At 45.1% G+C, this 21,960-nt stretch overlaps 1 protein-coding gene across 1 annotated transcript in view; it reads right to left on the bottom strand.

Annotated features, from left to right (window-relative positions):
* Nucleotides 1–154: 154 nt before the first annotated feature.
* setbp1 (SET binding protein 1) overlaps nucleotides 155–21,960 on the bottom strand; it is a 37,790-nt gene continuing 15,984 nt past the window's right edge. Inside the window, exons 3-7 of the mRNA XM_004544481.6 lie at nucleotides 13,306–13,727; nucleotides 11,138–13,078; nucleotides 10,809–11,016; nucleotides 9,623–10,691; nucleotides 155–5,060 (exon numbers count right to left, since the gene is read on the bottom strand). Of these exons, the coding sequence (XP_004544538.3) occupies nucleotides 4,555–5,060; nucleotides 9,623–10,691; nucleotides 10,809–11,016; nucleotides 11,138–13,078; nucleotides 13,306–13,727 (4,146 nt within the window). The 3' untranslated portion in view covers nucleotides 155–4,554. The remainder of the gene's footprint in view (nucleotides 5,061–9,622; nucleotides 10,692–10,808; nucleotides 11,017–11,137; nucleotides 13,079–13,305; nucleotides 13,728–21,960) is intronic.

Genomic DNA, 21,960 nt, shown 5'->3' with positions numbered 1-21,960 from the left:
TGTCATCGCACTCCCCTCACACGTTACGTGCACATGCATGCTGCACACACACTCACACACACCCACGAAGCACCTGGCTCTCATCACAAAATCAGACAGATCGGAAAATCGAATGCGATACGGTCTTAACCAGAAAGAAGCAAATGATCCCATCAACTGTCAATAAAGTCATTTATTATTTCACACAATGGATAACATGAACAACTTGAACTGTAGTTCTTCGTAATAAGTGCTCAACGCTGCCAGCCAACAGAAGGGTAGCAAAAGAATGAGCCTTTCTTTTTGAGGAAAGAGAAATAATAATTAAAAAAAAGAAACCTACAAGATCATGAAAGATAAACATGACCAAAAGCATGCCAGCAGACATGGATATACATATATATTACAGGTATATATGTGCTTAAGACACATATCTGTATGCCAGCAAATGCAAATACAAAATATATGTGTACATTTTACACATACATACTGTGAAGGATATATGCATATGCATGCGCCTCTAGTATTTACTCTATATGTCAAATATTTGCAGTTTTTAATATTCATACAATGTACAAAAATGTTTCATGAATTAAAAAATTCATTACAAAAAGAAACATATCAAACAATGTACAAGTCTTCCTTCAAATTCAATTGAAATTCAACTTTCGGCTTGTCTAAAATATTTATGCATACAATCAAGTTGAGCATGCAAATAAAGGAAACCCACTCTAGAAAAAGGCTCAAATACACTATGTATACAAACTAAAATATGCCCACACTGTTAGAAGAGCTCACTTTGTGCTCTAAAGAAGTACATTTATTGGTTTTCTCAATGCTTCATCTGCACTTTCAGCTTCGAACATTATAGCTTAGAAATGGTAACGTATGCTGTGAGGATGACTACATGTACATTTATGAGGCTCTGTTCCACACGACTCCCTTGCTCCATGTGTAGGATGCACATCAAAGCACGCTACATATTGAACGAGGGGCGAAATCAAAACTTAGGTGCCATTATCTCTCATCCTAGTTGCTGTGTTGAAGTGGTAAATGCACACTACAGGAAATACACCCCACACCGCTAACGTAAGGTCAAACACTGCTGCGCCGCCCTTGGTGCTGAAGCCAAAGACGAGGTAAGGGGACCTTACATCAGTGTTTAGGGGCCTCCGGTAGCCACCGGTCCAGATTGGCTGCTAAGTACATCACAACAACAGTGACCTTGAACCCTATACATAACCACATCCCCTCTGCGGTCTCTGTGTAGAGTGAAAGCTCTGGATTAGGACAATACTTGTCAGTGTTAGAAGGCACCGAAGCATTGGCTGGTAGGAGAGACAGACAGGACAGACAACACCTGGGGTCTTTAACTCTAGCATCAGAGACCGCTGACTGACCACAGTATGAAGGAGTAAGCTGCCAAGTGTGTATCCTCTACACCTCATCGCCTCACATTTCTAGACCCCATCTTTGCCACAACAGACTGCAGACCCACCTAGCAAAGCAAGGTTACGCACACTAACATCAGGGCGAGTGTATTTTTGGCTATTTCCTCTGAGAGCTCCCCGAACAAAACAACCCTCTTACTTACTCACTGCTACGGCGCTGCCCAAGCTGGCCGCAGGCAAAGTAGCTACAAGTCAGCCGGGATTTCCTATTTTTGGTCGAGTGCACGACGTTGGGGCTTCTATCCTCAACTTTTAAAAAGCGCGGTAAGGCAAATCATTTTAGCATTCGGTGTAATTTAGCCGGCCGGAGCCATGACTGTCAATAGACAGTGGAATTTGTCAAATATTAAAATCACTTGAAGTTGTCATTTTTCTGAATAGTTCCTTGGGTCTTGAGCAGCCTTGATAGAGAGATAAGGTCTACTGTGGTTTGAGGAGACAGTCCCAGCATAGCTGAGCCTAACTGGTATCCATGCAGGATGGACATACTAACACTATTTACAACAGACACATTAATACTGTAGTTTTACATCTGGTTAAGGCTGTACTGCATAGAGCTGCAGTCACTATAGTTTTCATGAGATGATAGTCACTTTCTGCACAACTTATTACAAATTATTACTGGTATTATTCACAATTCTTGATACATGAATTCAATTTATTGAGTAAATAAGACCACTTATTTCTCTTTGTCGAAGGGTGGACCCAGAACAGAAATTCCTTTTAAGGTCACTGCCAGGCATGGCCTGATGCATAGCAAACAACAATGTACGAGAACGTGATTTCCATAAAAATCTCGGCTGTTCCTCCTTTGCCAAGTATATAATCAGTTATATCTCTCATTATTTACTGGGCAGAGTAAGTGGTGTTTAATTATATATCTAAGACTCTGGGTACAATCAATATCACTGGATGGAGACACATCTGATACACTGTCCACCTCCGCTGCTATAGCAGTATGTAGGTAGGTATATGATGCGGATTTAAAACAGTAATATAATAGCTCCTTCAGTCCAGCCCTTCTACCTCTGTTATGATGATATGAGTCAGAAAATAAACCAGGAGGAAGCTGGGAGACACCAGACAGCAGTGTCCAGCGACAGAAGATGCTAACTATGGAAGTTGTGAAGGGACGCCGGCAGTTTCGGGGTTCTCGTGAATAAGACACACGTGTCATTTGCACAATCATGAACATTTTGGGTCGTTGTCTGGGGCACTCCTTGCCGCTTCATATTCCTCAGGTCAAATGGTAATTTGTGAGAGAAAGAAACATAAGGCACAAGTCGAACTGCTGCAACTGAGAATCCCACCCCCGGCCGAACAAAACAGAATCTCCTGAAACAAAATTTCAACAAGGTTGCCAAAGAAACACTGATCCATTGCTTATTATTCAGAAACACCTAATCAAGAAAATACCAACCACTACCCAAAGCCACAGATACTGTCGATAGAGTTTAACAAAGGTTTAACATATTGACACACGCAAAAAAAAAAAAATATCCAAGATGGCTACATTCTACAGTGCACATAGGAATGCTTTACATTGGTGCCAACATGGTGGAGAGTTTGTCAAACTCTGATTTAGATACTTTTAAATTATACACTGAATACTGAGACTTTGGTTTCTAAATCTAAATACTGGATTTACTTTCCAAAAATATTTTTCCAAGGATATGGATTGAAAATTATGTTAAGTAGAAAGACTGGGATTAGCTTTTTCAAAACACTGACTGTGTGAGCCCTCTTCTGCTGAACTGTCCAATTCAGACTCGGCGGGCTTCGGTTTGACGCTTTTGGCTGCGCAGCCTGCATATACAATTTGATTAAAATAATGTATGGTCTCTGGACTGGATAACCACACCGTCGAATGCCGAAACATAAGGCTGGAACAAGCATGTAAGTGCTGCATTTGATTGATGAAAGTGTATGTCTTTTTTTTGTTGTTGTCTTTTTTTAATAGTGCATTTAACCAATTTTTTAAGGTTTACCAAAAATACACCTGATATTCCTCCTGTATGCAATGCCCCCTGTTTATAAACACAATAATGAGTGTATGAATGAATACATGTGGTTCTTGTCTGTCTGAAAACAAGCTTGTCTTGAGTCACACCCATGTCTGTTTTTTTGGTTATAAAACAATACACACTTTCATTGTCTATGGTACAACAATTCTATTTAATATACTGTGTGCCAGTACACATCTATGAGCTGGTTTTCCCATTGTACAAGGCAGGCAACAGTGGACTTTGTTTCTATGTACAGTCTGGGACAGTCTAACCCACCATATTGCCTTTATGTCACTGCCCAGGAGAGGCCTGAGCAGGGAGAGAGGGAAAAAAATGACACAGCGGGTAGGTTGAGGGAGCTCAAGAAATGGAGATGTAAAACATTAGTGGGAATAGGTGAGAGGACAAAGGGGGATGGATTTAAGCGGCAGGCACCAGGGAGGGCTAAAGAATTGGGGTGAGCGTCAAGCAGGGAGGGGGACCACGAGTGCGGAGCTGCCAGGAAGTATCAGTTACTTCTCAAAGGGAGCGAGGACACTAGGAAGGTATAGATGAATGGGAGCAAAACAGGGAAAGTAATAGGGTAAGGTGGCTTAATTACTGAAGTTATTATTCCACATGTTTTTGACAAGCTTCCTCAGAAAGGCAAAAATAAGCAGAGCTGCACAGTTTTATATTAACCATTCCCCCCTCCCCTTGCTGGTAAATATATGGCTGAAGCCACATTCAGATACAGTATCATAAAGTACCATACACATCACTGTATCAGATACATAAAGAGTCACATAATATCCTACACTATCATAAGTACCACACAGTTTTAGAGCATCAGATTCAGTATCAAATAGTACCATATAGTGCCATTGTAAATAAAGGTCCAATGAATCTTTGAAAGGCCCATGTCTGGTTGGGTGTAGCAAACTGAGGGATGGCACAGGCCAGTGTTCTCTCCTCTGGCTCCACCAACCCACTGTATTCCTCACGACAAATCAGAGAGGAGGAACAAGTCAAAGTGCACCAAGGAGTCCCAAGATTAAGGGCACTGCATCTGATAGGCTTGAAACACTGCCTCCGTTAACTGCTCTCCAGTTCTGCTGGAGGTGCTTTCTCCTGCGAGTCTAGTGACTGGAGGGAGCCCACAGTTCGTCCCTGCTGAGGCCCCTTCCTTTGCGTTTCCCCCCTTTGGCCAGTGGATTCACAGACCGCGCTTGATGCACCACAGTCTCAATAGTTGCGGAGATGGAATCGTGACTGGAGAACTCCAGAGGCTCGGGGGTCAGGCTCGGCCTGAGGCTGTGTCTGCCTGGCAGGTTATCGCACCTCTCCAGAACAGGCATCCCCAGAGTCCTCTCATCACTTCTCCTGCTAGCCAGCATGTCCAAGCCTCGAACCTCAGCCCAATCTTCCTTCCTCGTCTTGGTTGGCTCCGGTTCCTCCAGAGGTTGTTTTCTGGGTCGTCCGGGTCGTCTTTTGATGACATTGTTTCCTGTTTTGGCTTGTCGCTGCAGGCGCTTGGCACGAAGGATCTTCTGCACATGCTCAAAGTTCAGAGAATGCATCCTCCTTACGTCCTTCTGGATCTGTTCCACTTCGCGACGTTTATACCTCCGCTTACTGGGAACACCTGGAAGAGGAGAGAGGGAGAAAGAATCAGGTGAGAAATGTCAAGGAAAATAAAGAGCAAAGTAAGGTCTATAAAAAGCAAGGACCATTTGTGCTTGCGTTTCAGTTAAAAAGAGCAGTCTTGGAAAGACTAGGAAAGACATCATGCCAATTTAGCTCATGGAGAGAAAGTCTTTTCTTGCTTTAAGAGCTTCCTGCTAATTTTGAGATATTCATGTAAGCTTTTCAAATCCCAGCTGAGCCAGGAGAGCAGATCCTATCCTGTAATTGTCTACTAGAGAGCAGAGAGAAGAGGGGAGAGGAGGAGATCCTATTCTGCTAGCAGGAAATGTCTCCTTCAGCCATTTAATATGTCGCTACACAATAACAACCCTGTGCATCTGGAGCACAGACTGCCAAAAAGCTAAACACACACAGCAACACAAACACACATATCGGCACTCTTGTCCACATGCACATGCGCATACAGACACAGATACAAAAACACACAGATGCATACATACACATGCACAAAAAATGAATTCAGCAGTTCAGAATGGCTGAGCAGAAGAAACTGGAGCCATATTGTTTCCGTCACACTGGTGAACTGGGCAGTATGCCCTTTACACATTGCTCTATCCTTACTCTTTCCCCGTCACTCACATTCTCTCTTCCACTCGTCTCTTCATGGGCGGCAATGTGCTACTCTCTAATTTTCAATTAAACTGGTAACACTGCACCATTTCATTTCCATCTTTATTTCAGAGACCGCTTCCTGATCTTAGTCTGTCTCTGTCATTCTTTTTGTTTCCCATCTATGTCCCATTTCTTCGCTTCCCCCTCCTCCCTGTCTGGGCACTGTTCCCGGGGCTCGGACTGAGCCACAGCCAAAATGGAGGAAAAGCACAATCAACCACCAGTCCCCAAGCAGTGTGCACGCAACATGCTTCGTCTCTTTTCCTTGAGCTTTTTACTCCTATTGCTGGATTCCTGCGCTCTAGCCTTTCTTCCTTTCCCGCAGACTCCTGCTGATATGGTGTAGCAGGTTTCTTCAGTGCTCTAACATTTGATGAGTACATTAAATCAAAGATGCTTTTTCAGTTTTATACTTTAAATATTGTTGGCTGTGTTACAGGAAAATGTGTGAAAAATGATGCTCAAGACATTTAGAATATGTCTCTTTCATAAAACATAAGGGGGAAGCATTTAATATTTAATAGATTTTTTTAAAGATTTGCACAACGTCAGTGAACTGCCACAACTAGCAGAATACAATATTTTTTTCATCTTAAAGAGACCAAATGGTAATGATGGGGATGAAAATTTGAAAAGCACCGCACAGAGCTGTTTGCTAATGAATTAAGAGTAAGGGAAAGATAAAAAGCTGCCTAACTACCTCCCATACAAACCGCAGAAGAATATCACGCTGTTGTTGGTCAAAAATTCGGGCCTGACAGTGAAATTAGTTAATGCACAAAGCACTAAGTAGCAGTGGTTTATGAGCTGCAGAAGAAGTGAGCACATGCTCAGTTCACACACACACACACTACAAAGTAGCAGAAATTTATGAGCTCCATACACGGAACATAAAACCAGTGACCTTCAGCAGTGTGAGAGGCAGTATAGTACCGAGAACCTGTTTCTCTGTGAAATAAGAAGTCACAGCTATGCTCACTTATCCACTGCCTGTGCTGTAGCTGAGAGCACTTTTCGGAGACAGATTAAAATAATCCTTGATGTATGTCATTTAGTGTAATTTTTTTTTTCTGGATGAAGGTCTGTGCATGTGTTTAAACAAGCTGCGTGACTTGCCGGACTACCGCAGGTCCAGTCACTTCTCTATCCTGGCAGTGGGTGCCTCTTTCCAGATGTTTTGGATCTTAATCTATATCCTCGTCTTCTCCTCTTGCACTCTCGACCCCCTAACCGAAAGCTGCTTGATGTCCTCCCAAATCTACGCTTCTCTATTATCTATTATTTCTGTCATCCTGTCTGTTTACACTGGTAATTTACTATGTTGTTTTATGGCGTACACAGAGCATCTATCACATGTCCTATCTTATCTGGACCGGGGATCAGTCCAGATAAGTGTGTCATATGCTGTGCAGACTGCAAAGCCCCTTGAGGAAAATCTGTGATTTGTTATACTGGGCAAAATAAATACAACTTGGCTTGACTTGCCACAAAAAATTATTCCGAATTATTCATTAAAGACTTTCATTCAGACATTCATGTAAGAAAGTTACAACTGATTCAGCGAGGTCTGCTTAAGAAGCAAACGCACAACACACGCAGAGACACGCGTGTGCTTAATGATTTGTCCATGACCGACAAACTCATTGTTGCACGCTCAGATAATAGTATGAATTTTACATCTGGATGGGGACCCGTATATCTGTGTGTATGCGGGGGCCTGCGCCTGCATGTGCAGCGAGCATTCTCATGCACATGCGTCTGTGTTTTAATTGGACTAAAGCTGTGAAGTGAAGCAGTAAGTCATGCTAGAGGAGGAGTGTGTGTGTGTGTGGGGTGGGGGGGGTGAGTAAAGAGAGTAATGGGAAAATGAGGGGGAGGGGAGACAAGGGAAAAAGCAAAAAGTGAAAGGGAAGAAGAAGAGAGCTAGAAGGGGGAGATGGAGAGAGAGATGAGGCAGAGGAACAAGGGGAAATCTGCGTGTGGATGTGGGAACCACGGGAGAGAGGCAGAGGGGGAAAGCAAGGGCAAGAACTGCAGAAGCAGCAAAAGGGAAGGGAAGGACACAGAGGGTAGAAGAGGTATAACAACACTAGAGGGATAATATGGATGGGTTGGGGGAGGAGGAGTCATTATGGGGGGAGGGGGGGGGGGGGGTGTATATGAGTCATCCGTCCTGGATCCCCTGGGGCGGGGGGGTGTATTCTAACTGAGCCCCTGGCTTCTCCTCCCCGCCACTGGACTAGGCCCCAGTCATTAAACCCCTGGCTACCAGCCAGCTCTTTTAACACAGGCAAGGGCCTTTTACGGCGTGTCTGTAGAAAATAAATCATACTGTGTGAATAATATATCTCTGGCAAAAGCATTGGCAGGAGAGAGGGAAGGGAGGCAGGGTGGGGAGGTAGGAGAGATTGGTGAATTATAGTCGTCTCCATCCATGCATTACGTTCTCTTTATCCCCAGCCAGATGTGCTCAAAGACAGCAGAATACAGAATGTACCAAAATACACATTCATTGGGTGGTGAGAATTCGGTGCTACCCAGTCTCTTTGTCTGCTTTAAGCCCCGATAATGATGTGCATAAGCATATTTATAATAGGAATCACCTTGACATGCATTACTAAATCTACATTTAAAATGGGAAAACCCAGTTAACTGACTAAATGTGATAATCCAGCAAATAACTGAAGTCAATTAACACTCAGGAACAGAGTTTAATATTAGTGTATAACCTTTTTTTTTTTTTGGCAAACATGCTCTCATTTGGCTACATTAACAGTTCTGATCACATATAAGTGATTAGTAAAAGCATGTATGTGTCTCTTTCTTCCAGCTCCACGGGCTAGCATAGTATCATGTATCAAATATCATTCGTATGGTTTTTCTTTCATTAATAAATTCCGGCCTCCTACTTCTGTCTAACAGATAGGAACCTTGTTGTTTTATATAAGTAGTGATGTGATGTAATAAGGTCCACTGCTGGTAATGTCAGCTGCTTACACGCTGCCGATGCTTCAGATCATAAGCTTTCCACATGTGATCCATTCATGGGTTTATTTAGAGGTAAAGTCAGCCTGTGTCTGGACTCTTCACTCCCTCGCGCATTATATAGCGCATATAAACATTGGGAAATCACTAAGGAACAAGTGCAAACAGCTGTTCATACATTTTGGACATTACTTGGACGCACCGCTGTCTGTTCACATAAACACGTAACAGAACATGTGCACCACATTTAAGATAATGGACACAACAACGTTGCTGTTATTTTGTAAAGGACATATCTCTCTCACCACCAATCCAAAACGCAAATCTGTGCACATGTAACTTAACATAAAACATACTTCAGCTAAACATTATCCCCCCTCTACAAGCACAATGGGAACCGGAGCTCTAACTGTGCAATTATATGCTAATCTCCAGTATATTAATTGTAAATGAACATCAGTCATGCAGAGCAGTCAAATACATTAACATAACCATTTGCTTCAAAGTGGTGGCCGTGTTGATGTTATAGCGGGTGTGCAGATATTTAACAGGGTGAGCACATTTGTAGTTTAGACTGGAAAATGCAGCTCCTGGATGCTACTTTTAGGGGAGTCACATTATGGTTCTGTAGGCCCCGTACAGTGAATGATATTTACAGCTCAGATTTGGAACACTGGGTGAGCCTGTGTATAGCCATGAATGAACGGCTTGGATAAGCAAAGACAAGCAAACAACAGGAGTTACTGCGTTTTAGGCAAACCTCAAACCTCCAACACTTCATTAAAGAAAGCAATGTGCTTTATCATGCTGTCCCAGTGAACAGAAAACAACTGCTGCTGTTTTTATTATAAGTCCAACATGCAATGCAGTGCGCTTTCTCATAAATATAGCGTATTCTCTTACCAGTGAGGGAGGGACTGGGACACTTGTTCATCTGTTCTGGCTCCTGCCTCGTCGTTTGGAATGACATTAAGCCCTGATCTCCAAACACAGTGAGCCTCGTCCGCCTGTTCCTTCCGCCGCACTCGTCCTCTTGTGACCCCGAAAATAGGTCAGACGCTGACTCTGACCGCTGCGACTGGCTACTATAGCTGCCCATGAAGCTCTTTTTAGGCTGCCCAGTCTGAAGGGAATGGAACTGACTGTCAGCAAGAGAGTGTGATGACAGCTGGTCAGACTCAAAAATCCCTAAGCTGGATCCCAGGTTTGAAGAGCCTCTGCCATTGCTCCTCTGCTTGTCCAGAAGCTTTGAAGGACCCTGACTGGCCAAGTCTCTCCTCTCACTCAGCATGCTGAGGCGTGCATTGGTCTTAGCTCCGCTGAAAAGCCCTCCCAGGTCCTGCCGGTCTCGTGGTGAAAGAAGAGGTTCATCCTTGTGCTTATGTTTATGCTTGTGCTTCCTCTTGTGGAGACGAACCCCTGCAAGACCACCTGCGCTGCTGCTGCCCAGGGATCCCAAACCCTCTCCCCTTACAGATGGCCCCTGAAGTGGACCACTAGTGGTGCAAAGCTTGGCACCAGGCTGGATTTTTGAGTGTCCGCTGGAGTGGAAAGCCTTGGGAGGGGGCACAGCAGGTCTCATGAAGGGAGATGGGGGCGCCGGTCCTAGCGAGTGATGGGGCAGATAAAATGGGGGAGTAGGGGGAAAGTAGCCCAGACTCAGAGGAGGAGCGTAAGGCATCGCATACGGTGCTGCATAGTAATTTCCCCCTGCCAGCGGATAACCATATCCTTGAACAAAAGGCAGCTTTGATGTGATTGGCTCGCTGGCTTTGGCTGGACGACCGCGTCTCCTCTTAGCCTTCAGATCAGCACTCCTGCGGAGGTATGAACTGGAGTCACAAGGGTACGAGTCGTAGGTAATAGGGTAGTAATGGTGGAAGTTGAGGCGGAAAATGGAAGGATAGGGATGCTGGGGGTAGCAGGTGAATCGTCTGTGAGACACTCGTAACTGCTGGAGCTTTAACACGACCTACAGGGAGGAAGGAAAGAGGAAACATTTAGAAAAACAAACACCCTTTAGTGCACGCTTGTACATTAGAGCGGTTGTTAAAGGCTCACACGCAGGATTTGTTACAGTGTTTCTAACCTCGTCCAGTTCAGAGAGAAAATGAAGATGATCCCGACTCTGTAGGCACTTCCTCTTCCGCCGATGATGCTTTTGCTTCTTCTCCTGCTGCGACAGAAAGTTATCGACAGCCGTTACTTGGCGCTCGCAGCGTGTTCTGCCACCTCTGTTGGATGCTTCCAAAGCTGCTGCCTCCGCAGCCTCAAACCCACACAGATCAAATGAGTACCTGTATAAACACAACATAAATCACATTAAAACAGCAGGTAAATGAATGCGTGCCAATCTATTACATACAGAACAAAATGCCTATAAAGCAAGTAAAGGAGTATAACAGCAGTCTACTGCACCTTCGTCGAGAGGCATGACCCTTCTCAGTTTGATCTGAGGTACTGTTGTTGTCCGTCCCAATCCCACTGTCACTGGGAATAGTCTCCTCACTGTGGGACTCGCTGATGGGGGACAGAGTTACCTCCTTCACTGACGCCCCCTCTGACAGGTGGGATGGTGAATTAGCCAGAAGTCGAGGAGGAGACAATTTCCATCCCCCAGTGAGAAAGCTCCTGCCTGCTGGTTTAGAGGGCAAGGCTGAAATGGGCTGCAAACTGGGCATAGCAGCATCAGAGTGACTGGCTCTTATAGACGGAGCACTAGAGCTGGGAGATGAGGTGGAGGAAGGCACTGCGGGGCATTCGTAGAGACTCGATGTGGAGACAGACAATGCTGGCTTGTCCCGAGTGGTTTTGGGAGGAGTGGAGCCTTGAGTTTCTGCTCGAGGTTTCCGCCCTCTCTTCTTACCAATGTAGATGGTTCCTCTTTTGCTCACATTTATCTGTTTTCCCAGTCGAGCTTCAATGGTGGATGCCATGGCACTCATAGCTGAGGTAACAGGAGCAGAAGATGACTTCAGAGCCAGAGTGCCATTTTGACTTGATCCTGAAAGGATTTCATTCAGAATGCTCTGCATTTTCCCAAGCTTCGTCTTATTCACTGGCCTGGATTGCCCCCTTCCACGCTTTAGTTTGAGACTGTTGGCATTGGTCATCGTGGAAGCCATTTGCACTAAAGTGTTCAGTGTGTGCGTCTTCCTCCTACGATTTAGCCCTGCAGTGGTTTCCTGGGCCAATGGGCTTGGAGGTGAGGTGGAAGTGGCCTCGTGAATGGTCTCCACAGTTAGGAGTGGCTGTTTCTTGGGGCGTCCTCGTTTCCTCTTAATGGGAGTGTGGACTGTCAGGCTGTCAGTGTTGGTGTAGAGCGGGCTGGAAGGGGTAATGGGGAAAGCAGAGGGCGGGTCAGCTAAGGTTGCGAGGCTACCCAAGGTTTCTCTCTGCGGTGATGTAATGCTGGCATGGCTTTTTGATTTCAGGTAGGACCACCTGTCGTTGGCCTTGGTCGGTCTGGAACTGGCCGTAGAGCTGGTGCTGTGACTTGGGCTCGGACTCATATCGGCTCTTGATCTGGGGCTTGGACTGGGGCTGATGTTTGCCCTGGGTCTGGGGCTGGGGATAGGGCTGATGTTACTCCGGGGGCTGGGGCTGGGGTTTGGGCAGGGGAATCTAGGGTTCAAGCTGAGACTGGGTTTGCTGATGTGATTGTGAGCTGGATCTCTGGGTTTAAGGGTGTCCGCGCTGATCTTAGGACGACCCAAGGGGTTCTTTTTCATCCTGTTTGCGCTCAGATGTGACTCTTGGTCAGCCCCATTTGTAACTGTCTCTCCCATTTCCACCCTGTCCACTCTCTCTCCCTTTTCTCTTTTGTCAACTTTATCTCCTCTTTCTGCTTTATCCAGCCTTTCTGCGCTGATATCAGCTTGACTCATGAATCGAGAATCATTTTTGTGAGTTTCTATCTTATGTGCTCCTCTGGCTTCTAAAGGCCCAGGCTGCTGCTTCTCTGTTGCATCAGAGTCCAGAGTCCGCTGCTGAGATTGCTCCTCTACAGAAAACGAATCGTCAAAAGAAGGCCTTCTCCGCCTCTTTCTTCCTTTCGCTTCCTCTGCCAGCATGGGCATCCCTCTGTCTTCTTCGTCTCCTTTCCTCCCAGCAATTGCTCGCTCTCGTTCCTCTTTTCTCCTTTCCTCTCTTTCTTCATGGAACCGCTCAGCTGTCTCCTCTTGCCTGTACTTCTGCCTCTCCTCTGAATTATTTGGGCTCTCTGATCCTTTCTCTGGCTGTCCCCAATGTGAATCAGCACTGTGGGGATTACAGAGCATCCTCTGGGAGTCCTTCCTGCCGTACTTCCTCTTAATGTTCCCAAAGAGCTGCTCACTGACCTCTTGCAGACCCTTCCCCCTGGAGAGATTTACACAGAGAAATAATTAGGATGAGTGCGATAAAATGAAGAGAATGGATAGTTTTGTATTTCACCAACACTGCGCAGAATACTTACTGCCTAATTTGAATCACCGTGTCAAGTTAATTAAAACGTCTTCCTTTTAAATTTCACTACTCTAACTTTCACATTCCATTCACAGTGCACAGTTCATGATATCATGCATCACAAGGAAATTAAAATATACCTGCTGAGAGAGGTCAAGTTGAGAATACTGGCATCTGTGACCACTGGCAGCTGCAGATCTGGAGTCAGAGACCGCTGAGGTGAGGGACTTTGCGTCGCCGTTCGTGAGAAAGCTTGGCTCGGATCTAGCAACGAGCCTCTGCTGTCTGCTGCCAAGTCTCTGGCTGCCTCAGAATCCGCAGGATGGGCTGGAGACACAGAAGGTGCTGCAGACGGGATCCAGTCTGTACCGATTTGGTGCTGGGGTGCGTGAGTGTGTTGAAATTTCTGAGTGGGGGAGTGCTGCGTTTGCTGTGTGTGCGAGAGTGCGTGTGCAGGATGGAGGGAGCTGCGAAGCTGGTGTTTGAGAGAAGGATTATCTCCCAGTAGTTGCAGCAGGCCTCCCTCTCTCTGCTCTGGCATTCTGAACTGGCGCTCATATGTCTGGGGATGACACAAAAAGAGACACAAAGACTGGTGACTACATTTAAACTGCAATCATGAGACAGCCTTATATAGCTGCAGGGATAGACAAATGATATGATAATGATAATGTGATCGTAAAACTATGACTGCTATATTTCATGTCTTCTTAACATTGGCCTATCTCCACAGATATAACATGTGCATAGCACAGCAACCAGTTCAGCATATATTATCGTTTTTTTGTCAGCACTTATCACATCTCTGATTTTCTCTAATATGACAGCTTTTGCAGTAGATCTGAAGATTTTCATGCGTCTCGCGTGCATGAGAAAACAGTGTGCAACAGAACAAAAGGCTTGTTTACAGAGTAATTAAATTCCTGTGGCAAGGATGTTACATGCTGTGAGAGCTAAGGGAATCAAGTTGGGGGTGTCTGAGTACTAAACACAGTAGCATAGCGAAGCTGCGTCCCTGCACTAGATCCATCATTATTTACTGCAGATCATATTTATGTTTGTGACAGCTCTCATACGCTTTTCTCAACTATAACTGCAGTGTCATGCTGTCAAGAAGGCGCCGTGCACAACATATGTCCCGGAAGTAAGATATAATTTATATACATTTTCTTTCACTGAAACGCCACAAATCTGAAGTAAGCCTCTGCTCGGTTAGACTTGTCCACTTAAAGGAGAAAATACTAAACCTTAATATACTGTATTGCCCCCACATAACTCTGCTTAATGTATCACTGCTGCATAATCAGTGTACTGCTGGAAGATGAGAAATAGAGCAGCGGATGGCCTTTGTGGTTTAGCCTGTTATTAACAGACTCAGTATGACGCAACGAGACACTGTTCTGCTGCGCTGCAGGGAGATGTAACCTAACCACAGGCCTGCCTCTCAGCATGTACACAGGGGCGTGCAAGTGCACACGCACACACTCACGCTTGTATACAGTAGATGCACACATTTCAAAGACTCAAAATCCCGGCTACACACGTTTGAAAACGCTAATCTGGTCTAGATGGAGCAGCTCCTTGTCAGTTGATAAGATATCTCCTCTTCACAGATAAATATACACAGCCACACAGACGCACAACAATAAAATCTATCGTGCACTTTTATGACAGCGTACATATTTGCGAGGTCAAGAGTGCCATATATTTCCCTTCCCTGCTAACATCCAGTTCAGCCTTCATCTCCTCTGTTGCTTCCCTATCACTCTCTCTGCTCTCCCGACTGCTGTCGGTAGTCAAGTAGTGACACTCATTATGTTTCCACACTTGTTGCAGAAGCTGTTTATTGGCCAGAAGCAGTCTGCACGAATTCACAAGCACAAAAACACACACACACAAAAATGCTGAGAGGCACAACACTCACAACACATGGGTGAAAACACATACTGGGCACGTGCGCAAATGCTGAGCGCTGTAAATGATTAACGAAGCCAGCAAATGCAGGTATGTAAATGCACCCTCAAATTTATCTCCTGAACGCACTGCCATGGTATCCTTTCAGTTGTGAAGTATATGTGTGTGTGTGTGTATACACATTGACACTGGAGAAGAGGCGCTGTGAGTCCACAGAGGGGTAAGATGACAGACACCTGATACACACTTGCTTTCTCATTTAACCTGTCCTAGAATACCTGCTGTTTCAGGTTAAAGGAGGGCACAGGTAAAAAAACAGACAGCAGGGCGATGGGGGCGGTTAAGAGTGCGACCGGCAGACATACACTACGCACACAGAGAAAAGGGGACCAAATGTGTATACACACACACACACACACACACACACACACACACACACACACACACACATACACACACACACACACACACACACACACACACACACACACACACACACACACAACCACAGAGAGATAATAAAGAGAGGGACACCTTTCCTACAAGAGACAGGAGAGCAAAAGAGAAGAAAAAAAATTAAGAAATAGAAAGCCCCCTCCTCCTACTTTTTTCCGGTTGAAGCTGGGTTGCTGGCACCAGTTCAGCTTTTTGTTCTTAGTTTCCTCCCTTCTACCACTCTTCTCCGTCTCCCCTCCTCTATGCCTCTTATACTCGACAAAGCATTTCCAGGGAAAAAACACGCAATGTCTGATATTCCAGCAAGCAAATACAAATAGTTGCCATACAAACTGAGGCACTCCCATAGTTGTTGTTGTTGTTGCTGTGAGCACAGTGAAACTTTCCTTCTTTGTCTTTTCCTGACAGGGTCAGCTTACTCACTTAACCATTCACTTATTCACATTTTGATTTACATTTCATAAAGAACTCCAAATTTGCACTTGCATGCTTTGTATTGCCCTTTCATCACCACACTGGTGGTCAATACCATTCACTAAAAACTTGTTACTCATAGGTCTCCAGAGCCTGCATAAGCAAGCAAATTGATTCAGATGAGTTTTTTTCTAATGTTTGTTTTATACACTGCCTGCTCTTGTGGTGCACTCTATGAATAAGCCATTATCTCCCTGTGCTACTGCTGACCTGCAGCAGGGGGCAACGGTCGGGAAATGAGCATAAGCGCTGGACTCTGACCCGTGTGCAGCTCACAAGCGAAAAAGAACTGTGAAGCTTCAACCTTTTTCCACACAGGCCATCTTTCTACAAGACCCCTACTGATCACATAACGATAAACACCAGCTCAGGGCCGAACCAAAGCATCTTTGCTTCTCAACCCATCTGACGCACTCTTCTTCCCCCCGGGGCCCTTGGAGCTCTTGGGGCTGTGTTTACAACACGGCTGAGTCAACTGCCTTTTTTCTAAGATGTCTTTCTCTGGATCAGCACCGCAGCAACATGGATTTAATGCTGGCTGTCCAACACCTGAGTGCAGGCAGATATGGAGCTGTACATTCCTTTCCGGTGGTGACGTAACCATCAGATAAGGTCAGAGCACAGGAGGAGGAGGTCATGGATAATATGTGACTAAGTGCTGCAATCACCCAACTGAAAGGCACTTTGCAAATGAGTCAGCATATATTTACTGACAAATAAGTGTGTGTGTGTGTGTGTGTGTGTGTGTGTGTGTGTGTGTGTGTGTGTGTGTGTGTGTGTGTGTGTGTATAAATGTATCACGCTGAGCAGGCTGTTTTAAATGACAATCTGGATGTAAAACACAGTGTTCTTCTATCCTCCAGTTTGATGTGAGGGGAGGTATGTGCCGGTCCCTGCTGTCCTTTTCCTCTCCTGCAACCTTTCATTTCTCCACCAACAAACTGAAATTCAGGAACTGCTCCCGCTCCCTGACACACACACACACACATGCACATAGCACCCTGGCTGCACCATTATACTGGGAAAGAACACCCTAAACAGGCACACCCAAATCTCACAACCAGACCCGCATATAAACACACACATATACAGGGGCAAACATATACACAACCTCCTTGCACGCGCACGCGCACACAGACACACACACACACACACACACACACACACACACACACACACACACACACACACACACACAGGCGCACACAAACACGCTGCCCTTCAAATAGTTTTTCGCAGCCTTTTATTTGGCTGCACGCCCAGCGGTTAGAGTGTTTCATTTTTCCCTGTGTATGGAACTGGGCAGCTGTCCAGACAGACACACAAAGAGAAAAAGAGAGTGAGAGAGAGAAGGGAGAGAGTGGGAGGAAGGAATGGGGTGCAACTAAAAGAATGAGAGCAGCAGAAAGGGAGGGAAGAAGAGGACCAGCAGAAAAACAAGAAGAGAGGTGCCTAGACTCGTTTGCTACTGGTTCCCCTCCGAAACCTTATGATTGATATGATCCTCTCCTTTCCTCTCTGTAACACCTTGTCACGCAGCCTCTCTTGGTTTTGACACCATACTGTCTCCCTCTGCCCCCGTGGCCTTGTGCACTAACCCCCCCCCCCCTTCATCCCATCGTCCTTTTCTTCTTCTTCTTTTTTCCCTTTTTTTGGAGCTGACCATTTTCCTCCTGTGGGAACTACCACCCCACCACCCCGCCCGCTTCTCCCCAGCTCCATTCACAGCGCTGCTTCTCTGTGATCTGTGTTTCTGACAGGTCTGCACACACACACACACACACACACACACACACACACACACACACACACACACACACACACACACACACACAGAGTTCCTCTGCAAACAAACACCATGAATACTAACAGGGCTTTGTATCCACAGCACTTAAAACGGGATAGAAAGGCGCGGGTTTGGAAGAGGGAGGGGGCGGAGGGGTGAGCGCAGAGAAAAGGAGGGAAAAGCGATGGAGGAGAAAAGAGGAGCTGTGGCACTGTGTTGATCTTGTGGCCACTCTCACAGACCTCCCCCCTCCCTCCTTGCCAACCCCCTTATCCTTGTTTCTCGTTCTCTCGTTCTTCCCACCAGTTCTCCCGGGAATAAAGACTTCCATTCATGCGCCTGAGGCAACCCACAGCAGGGGAGAGAAAAGAGGGAGGAGAAATGGGAGGAAAAAGGAGGGGTTGTCAAGGTGGGACAGTTTGTGGATCACTGGGATCAGGCCTACTGCCTAAAATTGTGTTTGTGTGTCTGCATGTCTGTTTTCACTCAGCATATTCCCGCTCAGTCAGCGCTTTACTATCTCAGATCTGGTGGCATCTGTGCCAGACAAAGCTTCATCTGGGAAACTTGGGTGGGAAAGTTTGGAAACTGGGCTCCATTGAAAAACTTCCACTCTCCACTTAATGCTGCAATTCCAAAACTATGCGTTCAGCCTACAGCCACAGTAGGAAAAAGGGGCTCGAGCTAACTTTTTCTGCAGTATTTTCTTTCTTACGTGCCTTTTTATGTACCCTTCCTGCTGAGCATGATCAAGCCTTCGATCTATTGTGTATTCTTCCTTTAGATAGCTGTAAAGCACAAGCCGCATTCAAGGCACAGCAGTAGGTCTCAAGTAAAATGTTTCCTCCTACGTCCACAGCAGTAATCCTTCAGATTGGAGTGCTCCTAAAGATAGCAGCGAAACACCAAAGAATCTCCTTGTCACACTCTCTTCAGACACGCTCAGAGGTAGATGACTCAATCTGAACAAAGCCCGTGATTGGCTGAACCGAAGCATGCTATTATGGTGCATTTGGAGGTTTTCACCCCCTCAGTAATGACAGACACATTTACATGCTACATATAGTGTATATCTAATCCCTGCGATTAGCATTAATGGTGTGCATGGGCGCTGGTGTGCCCGGTTTTTGAATAGCTTTAACAACCACATTTGACTTTTTTTAAATGGCAATTATCCACAAATTGTTCCCTGTATGTACGTGTTCAAACAATCTATAGATGTCAGTCAGCACATAAGTTTAAAAACAAAGAAAATGTACAACATTAGAACAAGTGTAATGCTTTTTGGATGCAACATGACTACAGAAAGTTGTTAGAACAGCGCATCTTTTAGGGTAAGGAAATTATACAACAAAACAGGCACATGTGCTGCTGCACATAGTATAAAACCAACGCATTGTGTTGGTCACTTTACTCTGTGCACCATATGACCCAATCATAGCACTTCTGTACAACAGGAAACAATTAAGCTCCAATGAGCTGCTCAAAGTCCTTAGGGATGACTTCCTGTGTGGAATGATGGGTAATTCAAGACAGAAGCTGCGCTGAGATTAAACACTTCCTCTCTGGCAAACAGCAGTCTGTAACAGCCCCACTCACTGATTAGCTACTTAAAAATAATTCACTGCAAGTTATTGTTGTCTGTCTGGTTAGTGAATCGATATGCAGCCACATCACCTGCAGGTTTTTTCGCTTCTTTACCATCCAGCATATATTACTATATAACACTGCAATATCATACTCACATTGATAAAGAAAAGCAAATGAAAAACTCATTGCACATTACATTAGCCATGCATCTCATGTATTAGTGTATATTTCATGTATGTTTTTTTCTGCTTGTCATGGCATATGGAGTAAGGACACCTTAGCGTGTCACGCCACATGTCACATGTAAAATGCCTGCAAACAATTGTTAATGGATGACTAAATATATGTCTTGTAGAAGGACTCTGGTGTCTGCAAGGCAAGTTTTGAAGTTTGCGAAGGAACATTTTCATTGCTCGGTCTGAATGTTTCTGTGAATATCTCAAGTCCTCAGATGATCTCTGGCTTGTAAGGGTGTGGGGGAGTGGGGGTGGCAAGGAAGGAGACGGAGAACAAGTTAGAGAGCCACCGTAATGACATCCTCAGTGACAGGGAGAATGGGCAAAGTGAGACACAATAGTCTTAACCAATCAGACTGCCTGCCTCCCCTCAGGCCCCCTCTCACCAACAATAACGCCTTTGTGTGAGGCTGCACTCCACTCGTGTGTTCGCACACACACACACAGACCGCAGCATCCTACACTTTCTCAGATGGTCACAAAAAGAGGTGGGTGAAGGAGAGCAGCACATCTACAACAACTACATGTATGCATATACAAACCTGCCAGAATTAATGTCTTTTAGCTAGCTAGAAACCTGGCTCTCTGTGTATGTGTGTGTGAGTGCGTGTGAGTGTGTACGTGCATTTCCCTTCAAGCCCAGGCACATGACTGCAGCTGCCCCCTCACTCCCTCATCTAAAGCAGCACCCCTCCTTGGTGTGGGTGAGAGGTCACACAAAGTGGCATTCCTCTCGGTCTGAGAGCGAGCGAGCACTGAGCAGAGGGGGAAGAGGGAAAGAGAGAGAGTAGAAAACACCAGGGGTCAAATAAGCAACAGAGCGGGGCAGGTAAAAGATGAGGAGCACGGGGCATTCGTGAGTGTGTATTTCAGTGCGTGCATGTGAACATTTTGTATGCCTGTGTGCTGAAATGGACCAGTAAACAGAGGACCCTTGTGGCTCTTCTTTGCTTCATAAACACAGCTGTTTGTTTAGTCTGAGCTGCCCCAAGGGACAGACACACAGACAGAGGGATAGACAGACACATTTATATCATTTATTCATGTCTGTATCCATACTTAAGAGACAACGAGCATAAACAGCAGAAGTGCAGCATGATTATTTTACAAATCCTGGTGCAAAGAGATAAAACTGGGCAGAAAGAAAAAGACTGTAAAAAGCAGCTGGCTTCCATGCTTTTGAATGTTCAGTGTGAAACATGTAGCGCATTGATGTGTTTATATAAAGTTCAGAATCTTTTCAAACCAAACACTTGAAGAATATTAACAGTTTTAGAGCCTGGCCAACATTGGAAGGGCTAGGTTGAAAATTTTTAGCGATACACTTCTACGATGTTTAGATTGTGTATCGATCTGATCCGCATTCAAAACACTGAATCGGAAGTCAGTGACGATCTACAGCTGATCCATTCAGTTTAGCTTTACAGCTTTAGCAGCAGTGCGTCAGGTGCTAGCAGGAGAACTAAAGCAGCATGAAGGAAGCTAAAAGCAAAGGTGTAACAGGGTGGAGGTATTTAATTGGAGCTCCACCGACAGCTTTTGTATCTTTACAACAGTTTTTGATTTGTGGTTAAGCGAGCTTCCTCTTTCTTTTAAACTTGATCTCACTGTCATATTTCATACAACACTTGTTGTACGGAAGGTTTTGCTAAAGTTACGGTAACATAACCTGTTATTTTTACACATTAACTATCTTCAGTAGGCTCCACTTCACACACAATGTGTGTGACGAGCAGTAAAAGGCGGTGCCCTCAGACTGAGGGCTCAAACATGCTTCTGTTGTGGTCGTACGGAAAGCTCTACCGTTCGTCTACATATATATATATTTATATATATATTGTATATGTATAATCTTTGATGTTTGTTTGCACTTCTGCTCGTCGCTCCCTTGCCTATTGCAGCCAATTAGCGCTCGGCATAGCCTCATGCATGCATGCTGCGTGGTGTTGGGTTTTTGGAGGATGGCACAAAAGCGTTTTTGCGTCGGTCGAAAACTGTTCAAAAGGACACAACTGCGGTACCGTAAATTAAGCATGAGCATCACCATATGTAACAGCAGTTTGCAGCAGCCTGATGACTTTCATACTGAGCTGAAAGCGAAACTAGCCTATCTCGGATACTAATAAATACCAATTCAGAAAATATTTATTTGCTACATTAAATTTTTTAATGTTGAAGTTGAGCCTTATGCATAAAAGAAAGAAATTCCAGGCTGTAATGAACAGCTTAATAATTTAATGCTGTTATCACACTGTGGCTTGGTATCGGTACCTATCTTAAAGGAAGGATTACAACTGTAAAAGGTCGGCTTGGTGAATCTCTCGTATCCATCCGTGCAA

This window comes from Maylandia zebra, linkage group LG12, assembly GCF_041146795.1.
Source record: "Maylandia zebra isolate NMK-2024a linkage group LG12, Mzebra_GT3a, whole genome shotgun sequence".
NCBI classification, from domain to species: domain Eukaryota; kingdom Metazoa; phylum Chordata; class Actinopteri; order Cichliformes; family Cichlidae; genus Maylandia; species Maylandia zebra.
This window is presented reverse-complemented; position numbering and strand designations above follow the sequence as displayed.